Here is a 14,735-nt window from a genome sequence, read left to right as displayed (position 1 = left end):
TCCTGTATGTTTTCTGTTCAAGTGCCTGGACCACACAATGAACAAGGCAGGCTAGGTTCCTGCCCACCAGCCTGACAATTGAGGGGAGACAGATAAACAAGTAGGCAAGATAACTTGAAGGAAAGAAATAGGTGAAAGAGTAGTAAAGGAATGTGTATTAGACAGGGTGGTCAGGAAGAACCCCAGGACGCTGACACCTGAGACCCAAAGGATAGAAATGGACCACTGGGTTAAAGAAGGGCCTGTCTGAGAAGGGACTTTTGTCCACTCAATAGAGATCCTATAGCATCCAGGTGGGAGGCTGCCCATCAGCCAGCCCCCCAGTCCTTCTGACATGGACCCAACCTCCTCACGACCAGGCCCTGTGAAGCAGGGGAGGTTATCTTTGGTCCTTAAGATGCTTCTTAGCAGCCACTGTCAGACCAGAGACCCTTGGACACACTCACTAATCTCTCTCTTTCTCCCCCATCCCCCTTTCCTTCTCCTTCCTCTTCTAATCATTTCCTCCCTCCACCTCTTCCTGGTACCTTTTCCTTCCTCCTCACCTCTTCCTCTCTAGCCTGTACCACGAGTGTCCAGAATGATGAGCTGTTACACAAGGACTGTAAGTTCCTGATCCTGGAGAAAGATAACGTGCCTGCCAAGAAGGAGATGGAGCTGCTGATCATGAACAAGGACAGCGGGAAGGTCTTTACTGCCTCCCCTGCCAGCATCACCGCAAGTATGTGGGAGCCCAAGGGACTCCGGTGTCAGAAGAAAGGCAGACAGAGTAGGAGACCCAGTGTTTTAGCAAGGTGGTTTGAGATGTCTTAATAGTGAAAGCACAGTCATCCACTCAAATGAAACACTGCCTGCTATACAGGGTGCTCCTGGGGGTCTGCCTAGAATGCAGACAAACCTGGAAAATTCTGGAAAAGGGAAACCTCAACAAGACTCCCAAGCACAAACACAGAGGCGGGGATTAACCCCAGGAAAGCTGGGTACTCTTCCTCCCCTTGTGGACAGGAAGTGGAGTGGGGTTGGAGAGCGGGGAGGGAACGTCCTAGATTGTCATGAGTTGTGTGCACAGCTTCTTTTTCAGAGGACACCCTGAAAAAGGAAAAGCAAGCTGCCTACACTGACACTAAGCTGATCTTGGATACTAATGGTAAGACCACATCTGATCTCCGTCTACCTTGCCTTCAGCCCATCCTCGTCTCATTTACGTATTTGTCTCCTGAGACCTCGCTACTCCACAGGTGGTCCCTGGACCAGCAGCAGTGGCAGCACCTGGGAGCCTGTTACAAACGCCCAGGCCCTAGCCCAGCCCTGCTGAGCCAGAGGCTGTGTTCTAACAGGCTTCCAGTTAACTCGTGTGCGCACAATATGGAAACAAAAGCTTTCCCATGACATGTGTAAAGCCTGCAATGGTATTTTTTCTCACCTTACTCATCCTTCCTTAATTTTCAGAATTAATAGAAAATGCTTTGCAAAGCACTTGCTAGCTTTATTTTTTCTTCTCAAATACCTGGATCCTCTCATAGATAAACACATTGTTTCACTGCTGTGAGTCCCAGACCCTCTCTGCAAATCACTGGTTTCACGGGGGGAAGGAAGGGCGGGATCAGTAAAGGAGGGGAAAAGTGCATCATAGAACATTTTTAGGTAAATGCAAAAGAAATCAGTCCCAGCCCTGACAATGCCTAAGTTAGCAGTTCCTTATGTTGTCAGGGTAGACATGGGGCAGTGAAGCCAAAGACCCTTTCAGAATCAGATGGAAGCTATGAACAACTTTCCCAGAAAACTGTGCACATGCCCACAAACCTTCCATGGTCCGAGAGCATCAGGAGCTCATGAACAGCCCTCCTCCCAGCCCATGCTTGCTGCCAGGTTCCCTCCACCCCAGGCCAGGAACTTGCATTCAATGTCCCTTCACAAGAAGGCCTTGGGGGAGGGGGAGGTTAATGGGGGGGGGGGACATCTGTAATACTTTCAACAATAAAGATAAATTAAAAATAAAGGTCCCTTCACCAAAAGAATCAAGGCATTTCTCACAAAGCACATCTATTGTTTGAGGGCAAAGGTCACTCCTGAAAATGTCTAGGGCTTTACAGGTTTCCGGTCACAAGAGGGTTATGACACAGCTTTTTCCCACCATTCATTGTTTTCCAAGTCATATCTGCATCAATGCAATTACTCAAGGTGCCTGGGGGTACATCCACCTAAAGCCCTGCCCCAAATCTACACAGAGGCTGGCTGTGGCCTCCTCACATTTAAGAGCTCAAGTCAAGCCCTAGACAGTTTGGCTCAGTGGGTAGAACCTTCGGCCTGTGGATTGAAGGGTCCTGGGTTTGATTCCAATTAAGGGCACATGCTCAGGTTGCAGGCCTGACCCCCAAGGAGGGTCTGATTCTCTTTCATCATTGATGTTTCTATCTCTCTCTCCCTCTCCCTTTCTCTCTGAAATCAATAAAGATATATATATATATATATTTTAAAATATATTTTATTGATTTTTTACAGAGAGGAAGGGAGAGAGATAGAGAGCTAGAAACATTGATGAGAGAGAAACATCAACCAGCTGCCTCTTGCACACCCCCTACCGGGGATGTGCCCGCAACCAATGTACATGCCCTTGACCGGAATCGAACCTGGGACCTACCACTGAGTCAAACCGGTTTTGGCTAAAGATATATTTTTTTAAATAAAAATAAATAAAATCTCAGGTCAAAACCTGTTCTCGGTGCTTGTCTTTCAGGAGACGTGAAGACTGTGTCCACAAAGAGCAAGGCGGCCTGCGCAGGTAGGTGAGCCCGGCGAGTCCTGCAGTGACGGAACCCATGGGACTGGTGATGGTGAATGGAACGAATAAGGCCCCCTAGCCGAGAGCCAGTGCACACCTGAGCCACCCAACTCTAAAGAGAGTCTCTGAAGGCTCAAGGGAGCAGGGTGGGGGGCAGTAGAGGGGGCAGACCGGGGCTAGAGTGGTTCACAGAAGCAGCTTGGTTCAGGGGCATTTTATTCACAGCTCCCCCCTCACACACACACACACACACACACACACACACACACACTGCTACCTGCCCTCATGTCCCCTATAGAGGCTCCCCCTATAGCTGTTGTCCACCCCCCAGACACATAACACACATACAGGCTTTAGGGTGGCACTAATTCATGCACATCTCCAACCCTTTACACTTTTCTCTCTCCCTCCTCAAGCCTTGTGAGAGAGGCAGAGCAAGGACTAGCACCCCGTTTTAAATACTAACCTTTTTACAAAAATAATAAATAAATAAATAAAATGCCTGGGCATACTTTAAATGCTGAGTGTCATTCTAGGCACTTGGGGATTACACACAAAGTTGTAAACACTGCACCTTGGAGATGAGAACACCTTGGGTTTGGGCCTAATAAAATATAGGAGGTTGTGGCAGGTCCAAGTTCTTCATTGAGAGTTTTAAACCAAGCCCTCTGTGCTACATCCCCTGCTAACTGCCTTCCATGATCTCATTTCACTCAGTAACTGTCCTATGGAGTAAGGAATCTTTTAAGCTCATTGTAGTTAAAAGAAGGAGAAGAAGGAAAAAAAAAAAAAAAGGAAACAGAGTAGTTAAGTGACCATCTCAGGGTCACACAGCCCAAGCCCAGGGCTGTCAGACTTCTACTCTTCACCAGCCTTATCCTTCACGGAGCCCAGGAACCTGAAAGACTCACTTAGTTCGCTCGGGCCCACAGGAAGTCACCCAAAGCCAGAGAATTTAGAGGGAAGAGAGCCAAAGCCCCCTGCCTTCACCTTCCCCTTCTCTCTCCCACAGATATCCAATGCTACGGCTACGATCATCACAACGGTGTCGGTGGCAGTAAAAGTGGCGGCGGCGGTGGTGTTGGTGGCGCAGGCGGCGGAGCTGGCGGGGGCCCATGGGGAGCAGCGCCCAAATGGTGCCCCTGCAGCTCCTGCTGCAGCTGGTGGAAGTGGCTGCTGGGCCTGCTGCTCACCTGGCTGCTGCTCCTGGGGCTGCTCTTCGGCCTCATTGCTCTGGGTACGTGGCAATAGTGGCAGGGCGGTAGATCCCAGTGCCCAGCTGCCCATTCAAAGGGCAGGAATTTGCTGGGTCCCAAGTGCCCGGCATCCCTGCAGAGCTCTGCTGCAGATGGGGAAATAGGCTCTTGGAGGGCGCCACCTAGTGGCGGAGCTGGATTCTGGTGCAGCTCCCTTGCCCAGGCCCCCATCCCTGCAGCAGGGCTCTCGGCTTCCAGCTGCCCCAGTAGTCAGGCCGGACCTTCTCATAGCAGTTTTGCCCGTAAGTTCTGTTGGCCTCTCACAGCTCCCAGGGAGGGTAAGGGCCAGCACTATCACTCTCTCAAATGAGAAGACTGAGCCCACCCACCCAGACCAGGTTTCTTTAAGGGTCGATGACCATTTTGAGTAGCTAATCTGGCTGCTAGCCATAAGCATTCTATCAAAATGTTCCCTGTGTGGCTCAGTGGATGGGCATTGACTTAATGGAGTAGGAAGCCACAGCTCGATTCCAGGGCAGGGCACATGCCCAGGTTGCAGGCTGGATAACCAGTGGGGGACAGGCAGGAGGTGGCCAATCAATAATTCTCTCTCACCCTTTCCCCTCCTCTCTGAAATCAGTAAATATGTATGTATATTTAACATCTCCCCAATGGCAAGAAGAAGCTCCCCAGCCCCCAGAGTCCCCAGTTCAGGCCCCCCGGGGGAGGGAGTGGGCTGACCCTCGGCTGAGCTGCGCGCCTGCCATTTCAGCGGAGGAGGTGCGGAAGCTGAAAGCGCGCGTGGACGAGCTGGAGCGGATGCGGAGCGGCGTGCTGCTGCAGGAACAGATAGAGAAAGCCAGAAAGGACCGGCTGCAGGGGCTGGCGCCCGGCGACGGCACAGGCATGGAAAAGTATGGGCTGGATGCTTCCGATCAGGAGGCGCTCTGGCTGTTCATGAGGAACAGGCTGATGAAGGAGCAAGAAAACGGTGAGCACATCGCAGGGCAAAGGGCCGGCCTGTGTGTGGAGTAGCAGCACCTGCTCAGGGGACTCCCACACTTCCTTCACTCTCAGGGCCAGTACTGTGAACCCATTTTTACTGTTGGGAAGACTGAGGCCTGGAAAGAATTGCCCAGTATCACACAAGTAGCACATTTTAGAATCTGGTTGCTAGTCCTACCCTCGGTTTCTCCCCACTACGCCACACAGATTCCTTTCGTGCCTGTGCCTCACACGACGTGTAACTAACTCGGGGTTTGCTTTCTCTTGTAGGCAATCTCCGAGGAAACCCTGGCCCTAAAGGTACTGAGCCCTTTCCCTCTCGTTTCCTGAACTTGGAGCCCTCTTTTCTGGGTGGATTAGAAAGCTGTTTTCCAAACTGAAGGGATGAGCAGTAGACAGATCTTACAGCACCTGTTGGGAGCGTTGGGGATTGGCTGTACGGTCAGAATATCTCAGGACGGGACGGGACCTAGGGCATCCTCTGAGAGGCCGGTGATGTGCCAAGGGACACAGCCAGGGGCTGGGAGAAAGCCATGCCCCACGCCAGCTCACTTGAAATGCGGTTCCCCCGCTGCCAGTGGGTCTTACCAACTCTGAGAGAGAGGCCCTCGGGTTCTCGACCATTCACAATCATTTCACCTTTCTTATTTTAGGTGACATGGGAAGTCCAGGCCAAAAAGGTAATTTTTACCTCAATTATTAGTAAGGGTTGATGGTTTAAAGCAGTCGGCGAGCACCAGAGAACCCACCTCACATGCTCTTGGCCATCGCCCTTCTGCGGTGGGACCGTGGATTGCAGAGCAGCCTGAAGGCCTTGGGCTTTGCTGGGGCCGGGGCTTTGTGACAGAGCAGGGCTTCCCCCCTCTCAGGGCTCCGGGGACTCCCAGGCCCTCGGGCAGCCTGTGTCAAGGGCTTACATCTGCCCCCAGCTCCAAAGGACAGTCTGAAGGCCTGCTACCACTCAGCTTCCCCACCCCCTGGAGGTTCCTATCAATCCAGGTTCCTGGGCCCTGCTGAGGATCAGGTGTTCCTGGAGCAAATGCTCTGAGGCTAGACCTACCCTCCACCCGGGTTTTAATTCTGATAGATCAAGTCAGGAACCACCATTCCAAGTGAGCCACCTGCTCTCAGGGAATTAGCCGAGGGAGGCCGGGGATAAAACACAGCCATTGGCAACTGAGCCTCCTGTGGGGGATCCAGCAGGAGTGCCAGCACCTGCCTCCAGGGGTGTGTGGGGGGCGCAGTCACAGGAGCAGGTGCCCACAGTGCTAGTCAGTTGGGGACAACCGCATGCTGCCTCGTGTGGCACACACTTAGTGCTGTAAGAAATTGATGTATTTCCTCAAAGAAGTGGTTTGATGGTCCATGGGGTGGGCCCATGAGTGGGGGGAAGAGGTTTCCAATCCCAGGACCGCAGCAGCGCCCCTTGATCTTGGAGTGGGGTTCACACACTTCAGAGTGCATGAGCATGGACAGGAGATTCTGGGTCCCACTTCCAGAGCCTCTGACTCAGCAGTCCTGGTGGTACAGGTGGGTGGGGCCCGAGTCTGCAATCCTGATCACCCAGTTTCTTCTGAGAATCACTGTCAAAGGTGACAGGGTCACCTCTCTGGACTCCATCTTTCTCCCACGAGATTCCTCTGTAGGAGTTGGGGTTCCTGCTCTTCCCTTCAGGGGTGCCTGTCTCCATGCACACGCCTGGGTCACCGCCCCAGCTCCCCTCCCCAGGATTCCAGCGTGTAGGTCACACCCCCTGACCCTGCTGGGGCTGTGGACTGAAGGTCCTGGAGCCCCTGAGCCTGCCCAGTTGAATTCGAAGCACTGATAATTTTTCACTTTAAGTTTATCCCAAATATTACATGAAACATATTTATACTAAAAGTTTATTCATTGTTTATCTGCAACTCAAACTTACCCGAGCACCCTGTATTTTTATCGGCTATATTTGGCAATCCTGTCTGAATCCCACCTGGTGGCTCCTGTAGGTAGTGGCCCAAGTCTCTGAGCTGACTTGTCTTTCTATTTCTGTCCCGCAGGAGATCGGGGCCTCCCCGGGACTCCAGGTGCGTGATCAGATGGCACGGCTGGGGGTGGGCTGCTGGGTCCTGCATCCCAGGCTCTAGGCGTGTTTTCATTTACCTACAGGGATCCCTGGGCTCTTGGGACAGCCAGGTCCAGAAGGACCGAAGGGACAAAAGGGCAGCATTGGTAAGAACTGCTTCTCCATCCGCTCCTTCCGTTCCTCCCTCCCTCTCTCACTAGACATTTATTAAGTTGCCCGCTGTGTGCCGGGCCATTTTAGCTGTTGGGGAGACATCGGTGAACAAAACAGAGAAACTCCTGCTTACATTTGGGTGGGGAAGAAGAAGAATAGATAAATATGTGAAGTTCATAGCAGAGTAGGAGGAAGAGGTTGGGAATGGGAAAGGCAGAGGCTGGTGGGACATGGAAAGGCCTCCCTGAGAAGGTGCCACATGAGCCGAGACATGAGGGCATGAGGGAGCCTGGCATGAGGAGAACTTAGAGCAACAGTCCAAGCAGAGGGAGCAGCCACAGGCCCCAGCACAGATGTGCCCCCTGGTCAGGGAGCAAGGAGGAGGAGATCATAGGGGCCTCAGCTAGAGCCCAGAAGGGAGGCCGAGAGTCCAGAGGTAGGGCAGGGAGCAAGGCTGACCATGTGGGGCCCCGGAGGCCTGTGAAGACTTTTCCTCCCAGCGAGGCCAATAGCCACTTCAGGTTTGGAGGTTTGGGGCAGAGGTGGGACATGATCCTTTTGCATTCTCAAGGGTCGCTCTGGCTTCTGGGTTGAGCTTGGGCTACAGGGGGTGAGGGGAGGCCCAGGGACCAGTGCAGAGGCTCCAGGCAAGTGTCCTACCAGCGAGATGCTGCCCGCGGAGCCCTCAGGGTCCTTACTCTCATATGGCCATTTCTGTGTTTAGGAGAGCCTGGCATGGAGGGCCCTGTGGGCCAGAGAGGGCGTGAAGGCCCCATGGGACCTCGCGGTGAACCGGGACCACCTGGGTTTGGAGAGAAAGGGGACAGAGGTAAGAGGTGATTCCCTCACCAGGAGGGTTAGTTATATTCATACTTCTCCTTCCAATTTTCTCACTAGCATTTGCTGGGCATCTTGAACCAAGCTCTGAGCCAGAGGGTGTGGGCAAGGCCACAGGTCCAGGCCTCAGGATGCAAAGCTCAGAATGCAAAGAGAGCATGGTCACAGGGAGAAAGGGCTTCCCATGTGGGGTGGCGAGAAGTCAGGGCTGACGTGAAGAGTTTAGAGCAGGGCCTGGCGGAAAACAGGGTGCAGTTCAGATCCTCAAGCCTCTCTCAGCTGGAACTGGCCAGGGAAGAAGGCATGGAAAGCCCCAGACACAGGCCCAGCCCTGGAGAGGCCTGGAAAGATTTTAAAATTAGATTCTTAACCATGAGTTTGTTTTTGTTTTTGTTTGTTTTTTCAAGAAAAACCAAGCATAGACCCCAGAAATCTTCTCAATGCCAACAGGTCATGAGCTGAGCAAGAAGCACAATTTTTAACTTCCCTTTCTCTTAAAAATATTGCTCAATAAGCAACAAACGTGTATCAAGTATCTAGGGTGCCAGACTTCATGGAGCATGAAGGCTCCGAGGGTAGAAACCAAAGGTGTTTTGCTGATTGATGGCCTTGGGGAGGCACCCAATGGTTCAGAGGGTGGGGACCACCCCCCATTGACACCTCCGGGCTGGGTGGACTCTCTCAGAGTGCTCCTTTCTCCCCAGGGGCTGGTGTACCGGGTGTTCCTGGCCCACCTGGCGTCCCGGGTTCTGTGGGTCCCAAAGGTAAGTCATGTGCCCAGGATGGTACCCAAGTGTGCCATGTCCTGGATAGAAAACAGAGGTCCAGGTGCTAGGATCCCAGACAGCCTTAACCCTCTGCCCCAGGCCTGTGCAGGGGCGATGGGCCCACAGAGGATCCCCCACAAAGGAGTCAGGGGTCATGGTTAGGGCTAGTTTGGGCTGCATGGTGGATTTGGGGCTGTATTTCCATCTGTTTTCAATGGCCCCATGATGTGGCCCCTCAGTGGGTAAATGGATCAGGAAATCAGGAGTCAGACCATCTCCTCACCTGTCTGGGCCCAGATACACACATGCAAAATGCAATGCGTCTGAACCACCCGGGAGAACAGGCCTTCTATATTTTGATGCCCACTGCTCATCTCTTCTCCCTCCTCTGCCCCAGCCCAAATGTTGTACTCTGACTGGGAAGGAGCAGGGCTCTCTTGATCCCACCAGTTTCAGCTTCCTCCCTGGATGACTTTGCCCTGGACTTGTGTCATCTTGGACCCACTGGCTCTGGGGTCCTGGCAAGATCCCAGACCGTGTGGGTGGCATGCACACACAGCCCTCACTGGGAAGTGAGCCCCGCCCCGCCACCTGACCTTCACTGTGGGGTCACTGCCCCGACCTGATCATTGCTGTTCTGTCATCCTCCCCAGGTGCCAGTGGTTCTCCAGGCCCACAGGGTCCCCCAGGTCAGTACGCTTCTCCTTATAAATGACGTTATTTCTGGGGCAAAGAAAGGGATGCCAAAAGCAAACATTATTTAAGCAAAAGAAGCAAACTTAAGAGCGCCTGGAGGTACAAAAGTCAGCTCCACACTGTCCCCAGGGTACCAGGGTACCAGGGAGCCCTGTGAGAGCCTGGCTTGGGGCCTGGGCCCTCTGGCAGCTTCAGCAGCAGGCAGCTCCCATCCTGCCCTCACATCTGAGCAAGCGCCTGCCTCCACTTCATTTCTACTGGCCAGAGCTCGTCCTAATGTCTTGAGAATCTTGAGCTACGGCCCACATTGAAATGCAAGCCAGTGTCTCTGCCGGGGTCCCATGGGGTGCCCTATGACCAGGGCCTGGTAGTCAAAGAGGCAGAGAAACTGGACCAGGATGATGTGGAGGGAGGTGGGGGTGATTCTGCAGAGAGCAGCTCTTGAGTTTCACTCCAAAGTGTGTGTGCAAGAGCCTGGGTGTGTGCGTCCTGCATGTGTGTGTCTGTGTGCGCATCCATTCGTTCCAAAACTAGGGCACTCGCCCACCTGCATGGTCTCCTCTGCTCACAGGCCCTGTAGGACTCCAAGGGGCCCGAGGTGAAGTGGGACTCCCTGGCCTCAAAGGTAAGCTGGTGGGAAGGAGCCAGGGAGGGGGAGGTGTCACCCTGTAGGTGCCAGTCACTCGGGAAGAAGGTGTTGGGGGGACAGAGAGGGTCGTCAGGTGGACATAACCCACAGCCTGTGCAGGCCGACAGGCACACAAGGAGGGGAAGTCAGGATGGTGGGCGGGATACTGTCTTCAGACAAAGACCCTGCCCTTCCTGGGCTTCCTTGCCAAGGCTTTCTATATCAGGTTGGCCATTACTCTTTCAGGTGACAAAGGTTCTATGGGACCACCGGGACCTAAAGGTATGTTGCTCCTGCTGCTGCTCAGACATCACTAGAGTCGGCTCAACTCCTGGGAGCCCAAATGGGACTCATGCCCCAGCATCCAAAAACACAGATGACTCTGGCTCCCAGACCCTGGGGCTGGGAGGAATGTGGCTCTCAGATAGGGAAACTGAGGCACTAAGAGGAGTCACAAAGCACCCACATTGCAGCCTTGTGGGTGGGTAGTCCTTGGGGCGGCAAGGATGCAGTATTGAGGTCCTCCTGTTCTGGCTATCCTGTGCCCACACTGTGTGACCGTATGACAGTCAGGGCCGGGGGCAGCTTGTGGGTGGAATCAAATGCGCCCCTTTGACTTCATAATTGATGAGTTCTCACCCGGATTCTGCTGACAGCAGCTTGCAGGCACAGTGAGAATGGTTCTAACGGGGTGAGAATGCTTTCCTTGCTCCTGACCCATGATTCCTGTCCCCCACCCCATGTTTGTTTTAGGTGACCAGGGTGAGAAAGGACCCCGAGGCCTCACAGGTCAGTCCTATATGGGAATCCACTTTGATCATTGAAAGACATTTTATAAATCTACGGGGCACTGGAGGTGGGGGAAAAATTCAGAGGTATGAGACAGAATCTCTGGCTACTTCAGGGAACTTGCAGTCTACAAAACACAGACGAATGGCATGAAGTGCTGGCTGGAGACAAGCCAGCATCAGGCTTGCCAGACAGTAAACATCGGGGCAGAAAAGGGAATTAGGATTGTCACTGGTTCTTTTGGGGAATCCAGTTGAGGAAATTAAGCTCTTCCCAAAGTGGCAGAAAGTTGACACCACTTGTCCCCCCTCATCCATTTACCTCCTGCCAACTTGCATGATTAAAAAGGAGATTATATATATATATATATATATATATATATATATATATATATATATGCCTAATATGGAAATTATTCCCCCCAGTTCAACTGGGAGACCAATCGCTCGCTATGATATGCGCTGACCACTAGGGGTAGGGCGGAATGAAAGAAGGCCCCAGCTGGCAGCCAGAAGGTCCCAATTGGCCCTGATTGCCAGCCAGGCCTAGGGACCCTTCCCGTGCATGGATTTCATGCACCAGGCCTCTAGTTAATAATAATGATACTTTAGCCACAAGGAGCTGCTCTCTGTTGTCAAGGAAATAAGACCTTCAGACACACTCAGCGGCAGACCAGGCTCATGCCTGCTGCCTGGGTGGCCCTGACTGTAGAGTCTAAGTGGACCCTGTGTCCCCAACCTCTCTGGTACCCGAAGCTCATCTGGTTGGGGAAGTGGCAGGCTTAGAGATGGGCAGGGAGGAAACAGCATTCTAGCACGGTCAAGGATGCAAAGCTTGAAAGCCTCCAACCAGCTAGGCCTCTTCCTTCGCAGGCGAGCCGGGCTCCAGAGGTCCGCCTGGTGCTGCCGGGGAACCTGGAGCTAAAGGAGCAATGGGTGAGTGTCCGGAGGAGTGAATGCAGCAAGTCTGTCTCCTTCTGGTTGTCATCATGGCTCTGGAGTTGAGATCCTTCTAGAGCCACCTCTCCTGTTCTCTGACCCCCCACCCTCTGGTAGAGGGTCTGTGTGCAGGCCATTTCTGGGCCTGCACATCCCTCCTGGGGCTCAGAGAGCAGCAGTCTCTGGGGGTTTCTCACTGCTCTGGCAGGGGGACTGGGCAATACATGGCCATACCTTGTCCCCAAGCCACTTGGGTGCCTGGAGAGGATAGGCAACGCCAGGGTCCTCTGAATCCCTCTGTATTCCAGACGTAGCCTTGACATCCCAGGGCAGGTCTCACAACCAGATCCAGGAGCATGGAGCTGACCAAGGGCCAGGTGTTTAGCCCAAGTCCCAGGAGGGATTAGGCCCCACCAATGAGGGATGTGATTTATTCACCTTTTCATTCATTTAAGAAATTGTTGCCCAGATGGTATGGCTCAGTGGTTGAGCATTGATCTATAAATCAGGAGGTCACAGTTCGATTCCCAATTAGGCCACATGCCCAGGTTGGGGGCTTAATCCCTAGTCAGGGGGATGCAGGAGGCAGCAGATCAATGATTCTCATCATTGATGTTTCTATCTCTCACTTCCCCTCCGAAATACATATATATATGAAATTGTTAGGAAGTGCAATTCTACGCAGGATGCTTTGCTGGGTAAATAAGATGCTTCCCCTCCCTCGAGGGGAGATAAAGCCTGAACGAGGTACAAGTGCCGTGAGAGGTAGAGTGTGAGGAGGATTGCTTGCACTCAGAAAGGTGAAGGAGGCAGCATTTCAGATTGTCCTAAAAAATACAAGGAGATTTTGATCTTGGTCAATTTGGAAAATTCCATGCAGAAACTATAACATAGTAAGGAAAGACAGGGATTGGGGGAAGAGGAGCAAGACATGGTCCCAGAAGGACCTCAGGGAGGTTGACCTCACTGGAGCGGAGGAGACAAGCTTAGAGGAGCTCAACTTCTACGAGTAAATGAGTCCGGCCTTCACTGACCCAAGAAACACATGCCTGGTGTGTGCCGAGTCCTGCCCAGGGCACGGGAGATGCAATGGGAGTCACCAGGCAGTTTTAACGGGAAGATAGAAGTTACTGGTGTGGGGGAGAGGGCAGGGAGAAAGCCATGACAGAGTCTGGGCTTTTCCTTGTTTGGCGGCCATGGAGGGGCCCAAGGGCTCCCCACCTGGGAGACAACGTGATGTGAGCCTGATGGGCAGCATAGGAGGGAGCCACAGAAGGAGTTCCCTGAGTCACTGATGAGCTGTGGTTCTGCTTTCCTAGGAGCCGCTGGCCCCGACGGACACCAAGGCCCAAGAGGTTGGTCACTGAGGGGCTCTCCTTACTGTCACTGCCTCCCCTGCCCCCACTGCCTGCCCTGCTCACGCCTTCTAATCATAGCTACGAGGCAAGCGCCACACAGAAACACACAAAGCCGGGTTTTATAAGCTTTCTCCTCCCCACCTGCCTGCAAGCCACTCAGTAAAACCCTAAGAAGGCATTGCTCAGGTGTGCTGGCCAGGTCAGCGTTCCCAGGAGGAAAACATTTGCACGTTGGTCATCCTCCCTCCAGGTGAACAAGGTCTCAGAGGGATGCCTGGACTCCGAGGCCCACCAGGACCTTCTGGAGACCCAGGGAAGCCAGGTAACTGCAGGAAGAGGGAGCCACACCCTGCTAAGTATGTGTGTGAGAGAGTGTGTGTGTGTGTGTGTGTGCGTGCGCATGTGCGTGTGCCTGTCTGTCTCGTCCAATTTTCCTCCAGCAGCTCAGCAGTTAACTGACACAGCTGCTGTCTTGGCTTTTCACGGTGGCTGTGTCCTGACACCTCTGAGTCACCCAGTCTGGCAGCTGGGAAGAGAAAGGTGGAAAGGTTGAAAACAAGGGGCAGAGTTTAACACCACCTCAGCACCTTGCTCCTCAGAGCTTTCCCTCTGACCCACCTCCTCTCGGGCCGTACCTGGACCCTCACTAATGCCCACCACTCTGATGAGAGGCCATCTCCACGAAGGCCCAGCAGAAGCAAGATGCTCGGGGCTGAGAAGAAACAAATCAAAACCCGGAGAAAGCTCATCCGTGGTGGGACGAGCAGGAGGCCTCCTGGCTCCTTTGTTGGGAGCACCAAGGAGGGAGCTGGGGGCAGCATGAGGGGGCCAGTGGGTGTGTGTTTTCTGAGTTCACAGCTCTCACATGACAGACGTCTGTGACCCCAAACAGGCTGAGAACCGCTGCCCGAGGGAGCAGTGGGTCACTTCACTGCTGAGTCTGGCTGCCCCACCAACCCCCGCCGGCTCCTGCATTCGAGGGTGTGGCTCCTCAGCCCTTGAACTCTCCCTCGTGTGTTTTCTTTTCCGTAGGTCTCACCGGACCCCAAGGACCTCAGGGTGAGTCACGGGGCCACTCCCATTCCAGCCTTCCAGCATCCAGCAATGCCTCTCCTCAGCGCCCTTGATTCTCCTCTCCTCCCCGCACTCTCCCAGCGAAAATGGGCTCAGACTTGTGGTGTGCGTTCTGAGAAGCACCTTAGGAAGGAAAGGCATGCGCCGGGCAACCTAGATCGGCATCCTGATCTAGATTGTGCCCGTTCTGCCTGCCTGTGCCCTGCTCCCCTCCGGCTCAGGCCCAGGAGTTGGCTGGCCCCCTGGCCTGGAGGAGTGGGAGGGCCCCACTTTCTCAGAGACCGCCTCTGCGTCCAACTCCATCCTATAGTCTAGCCCATGTGCGCTGGCACCTCACACCCAGCCCCAACCCCTAAAGGGAATGAAGCAAAGATGTAAAAAGAAATCAAGCAGCAGGGCCCCCCAAAAGCTGAGCACACGGGGATGCCCTGCAGACGCTCCCCGGTGGAG

At 53.6% G+C, this 14,735-nt stretch overlaps 1 protein-coding gene across 2 annotated transcripts in view; it reads left to right on the top strand.

Annotated features, from left to right (window-relative positions):
* COL17A1 (collagen type XVII alpha 1 chain) overlaps window positions 1–14,735 on the top strand; it is a 54,923-nt gene that overhangs the window by 19,992 nt on the left and 20,196 nt on the right. For both annotated transcript variants that reach the window (XM_036438936.2, XM_036438935.2), the window contains exons 14-32: window positions 560–721; window positions 1,070–1,147; window positions 2,738–2,776; window positions 3,789–4,019; window positions 4,751–4,969; window positions 5,254–5,283; window positions 5,637–5,663; window positions 7,020–7,046; window positions 7,129–7,191; window positions 7,923–8,027; window positions 8,740–8,799; window positions 9,456–9,491; window positions 10,070–10,123; window positions 10,373–10,408; window positions 10,880–10,915; window positions 11,788–11,850; window positions 13,173–13,208; window positions 13,462–13,533; window positions 14,244–14,270. In XM_036438936.2, coding sequence (XP_036294829.1) covers window positions 560–721; window positions 1,070–1,147; window positions 2,738–2,776; window positions 3,789–4,019; window positions 4,751–4,969; window positions 5,254–5,283; window positions 5,637–5,663; window positions 7,020–7,046; window positions 7,129–7,191; window positions 7,923–8,027; window positions 8,740–8,799; window positions 9,456–9,491; window positions 10,070–10,123; window positions 10,373–10,408; window positions 10,880–10,915; window positions 11,788–11,850; window positions 13,173–13,208; window positions 13,462–13,533; window positions 14,244–14,270 — 1,401 coding nt within the window. The remainder of the gene's footprint in view (window positions 1–559; window positions 722–1,069; window positions 1,148–2,737; window positions 2,777–3,788; window positions 4,020–4,750; window positions 4,970–5,253; window positions 5,284–5,636; window positions 5,664–7,019; window positions 7,047–7,128; window positions 7,192–7,922; window positions 8,028–8,739; window positions 8,800–9,455; window positions 9,492–10,069; window positions 10,124–10,372; window positions 10,409–10,879; window positions 10,916–11,787; window positions 11,851–13,172; window positions 13,209–13,461; window positions 13,534–14,243; window positions 14,271–14,735) is intronic.

The sequence above is a fragment of the Pipistrellus kuhlii genome, unplaced genomic scaffold, assembly GCF_014108245.1.
Source record: "Pipistrellus kuhlii isolate mPipKuh1 unplaced genomic scaffold, mPipKuh1.p scaffold_m20_p_15, whole genome shotgun sequence".
Classification (NCBI taxonomy): Eukaryota; Metazoa; Chordata; class Mammalia; order Chiroptera; family Vespertilionidae; genus Pipistrellus; species Pipistrellus kuhlii.
Note: the sequence above shows the minus strand (reverse complement) of the source record. Positions and strands in the feature narration are given on the sequence as shown.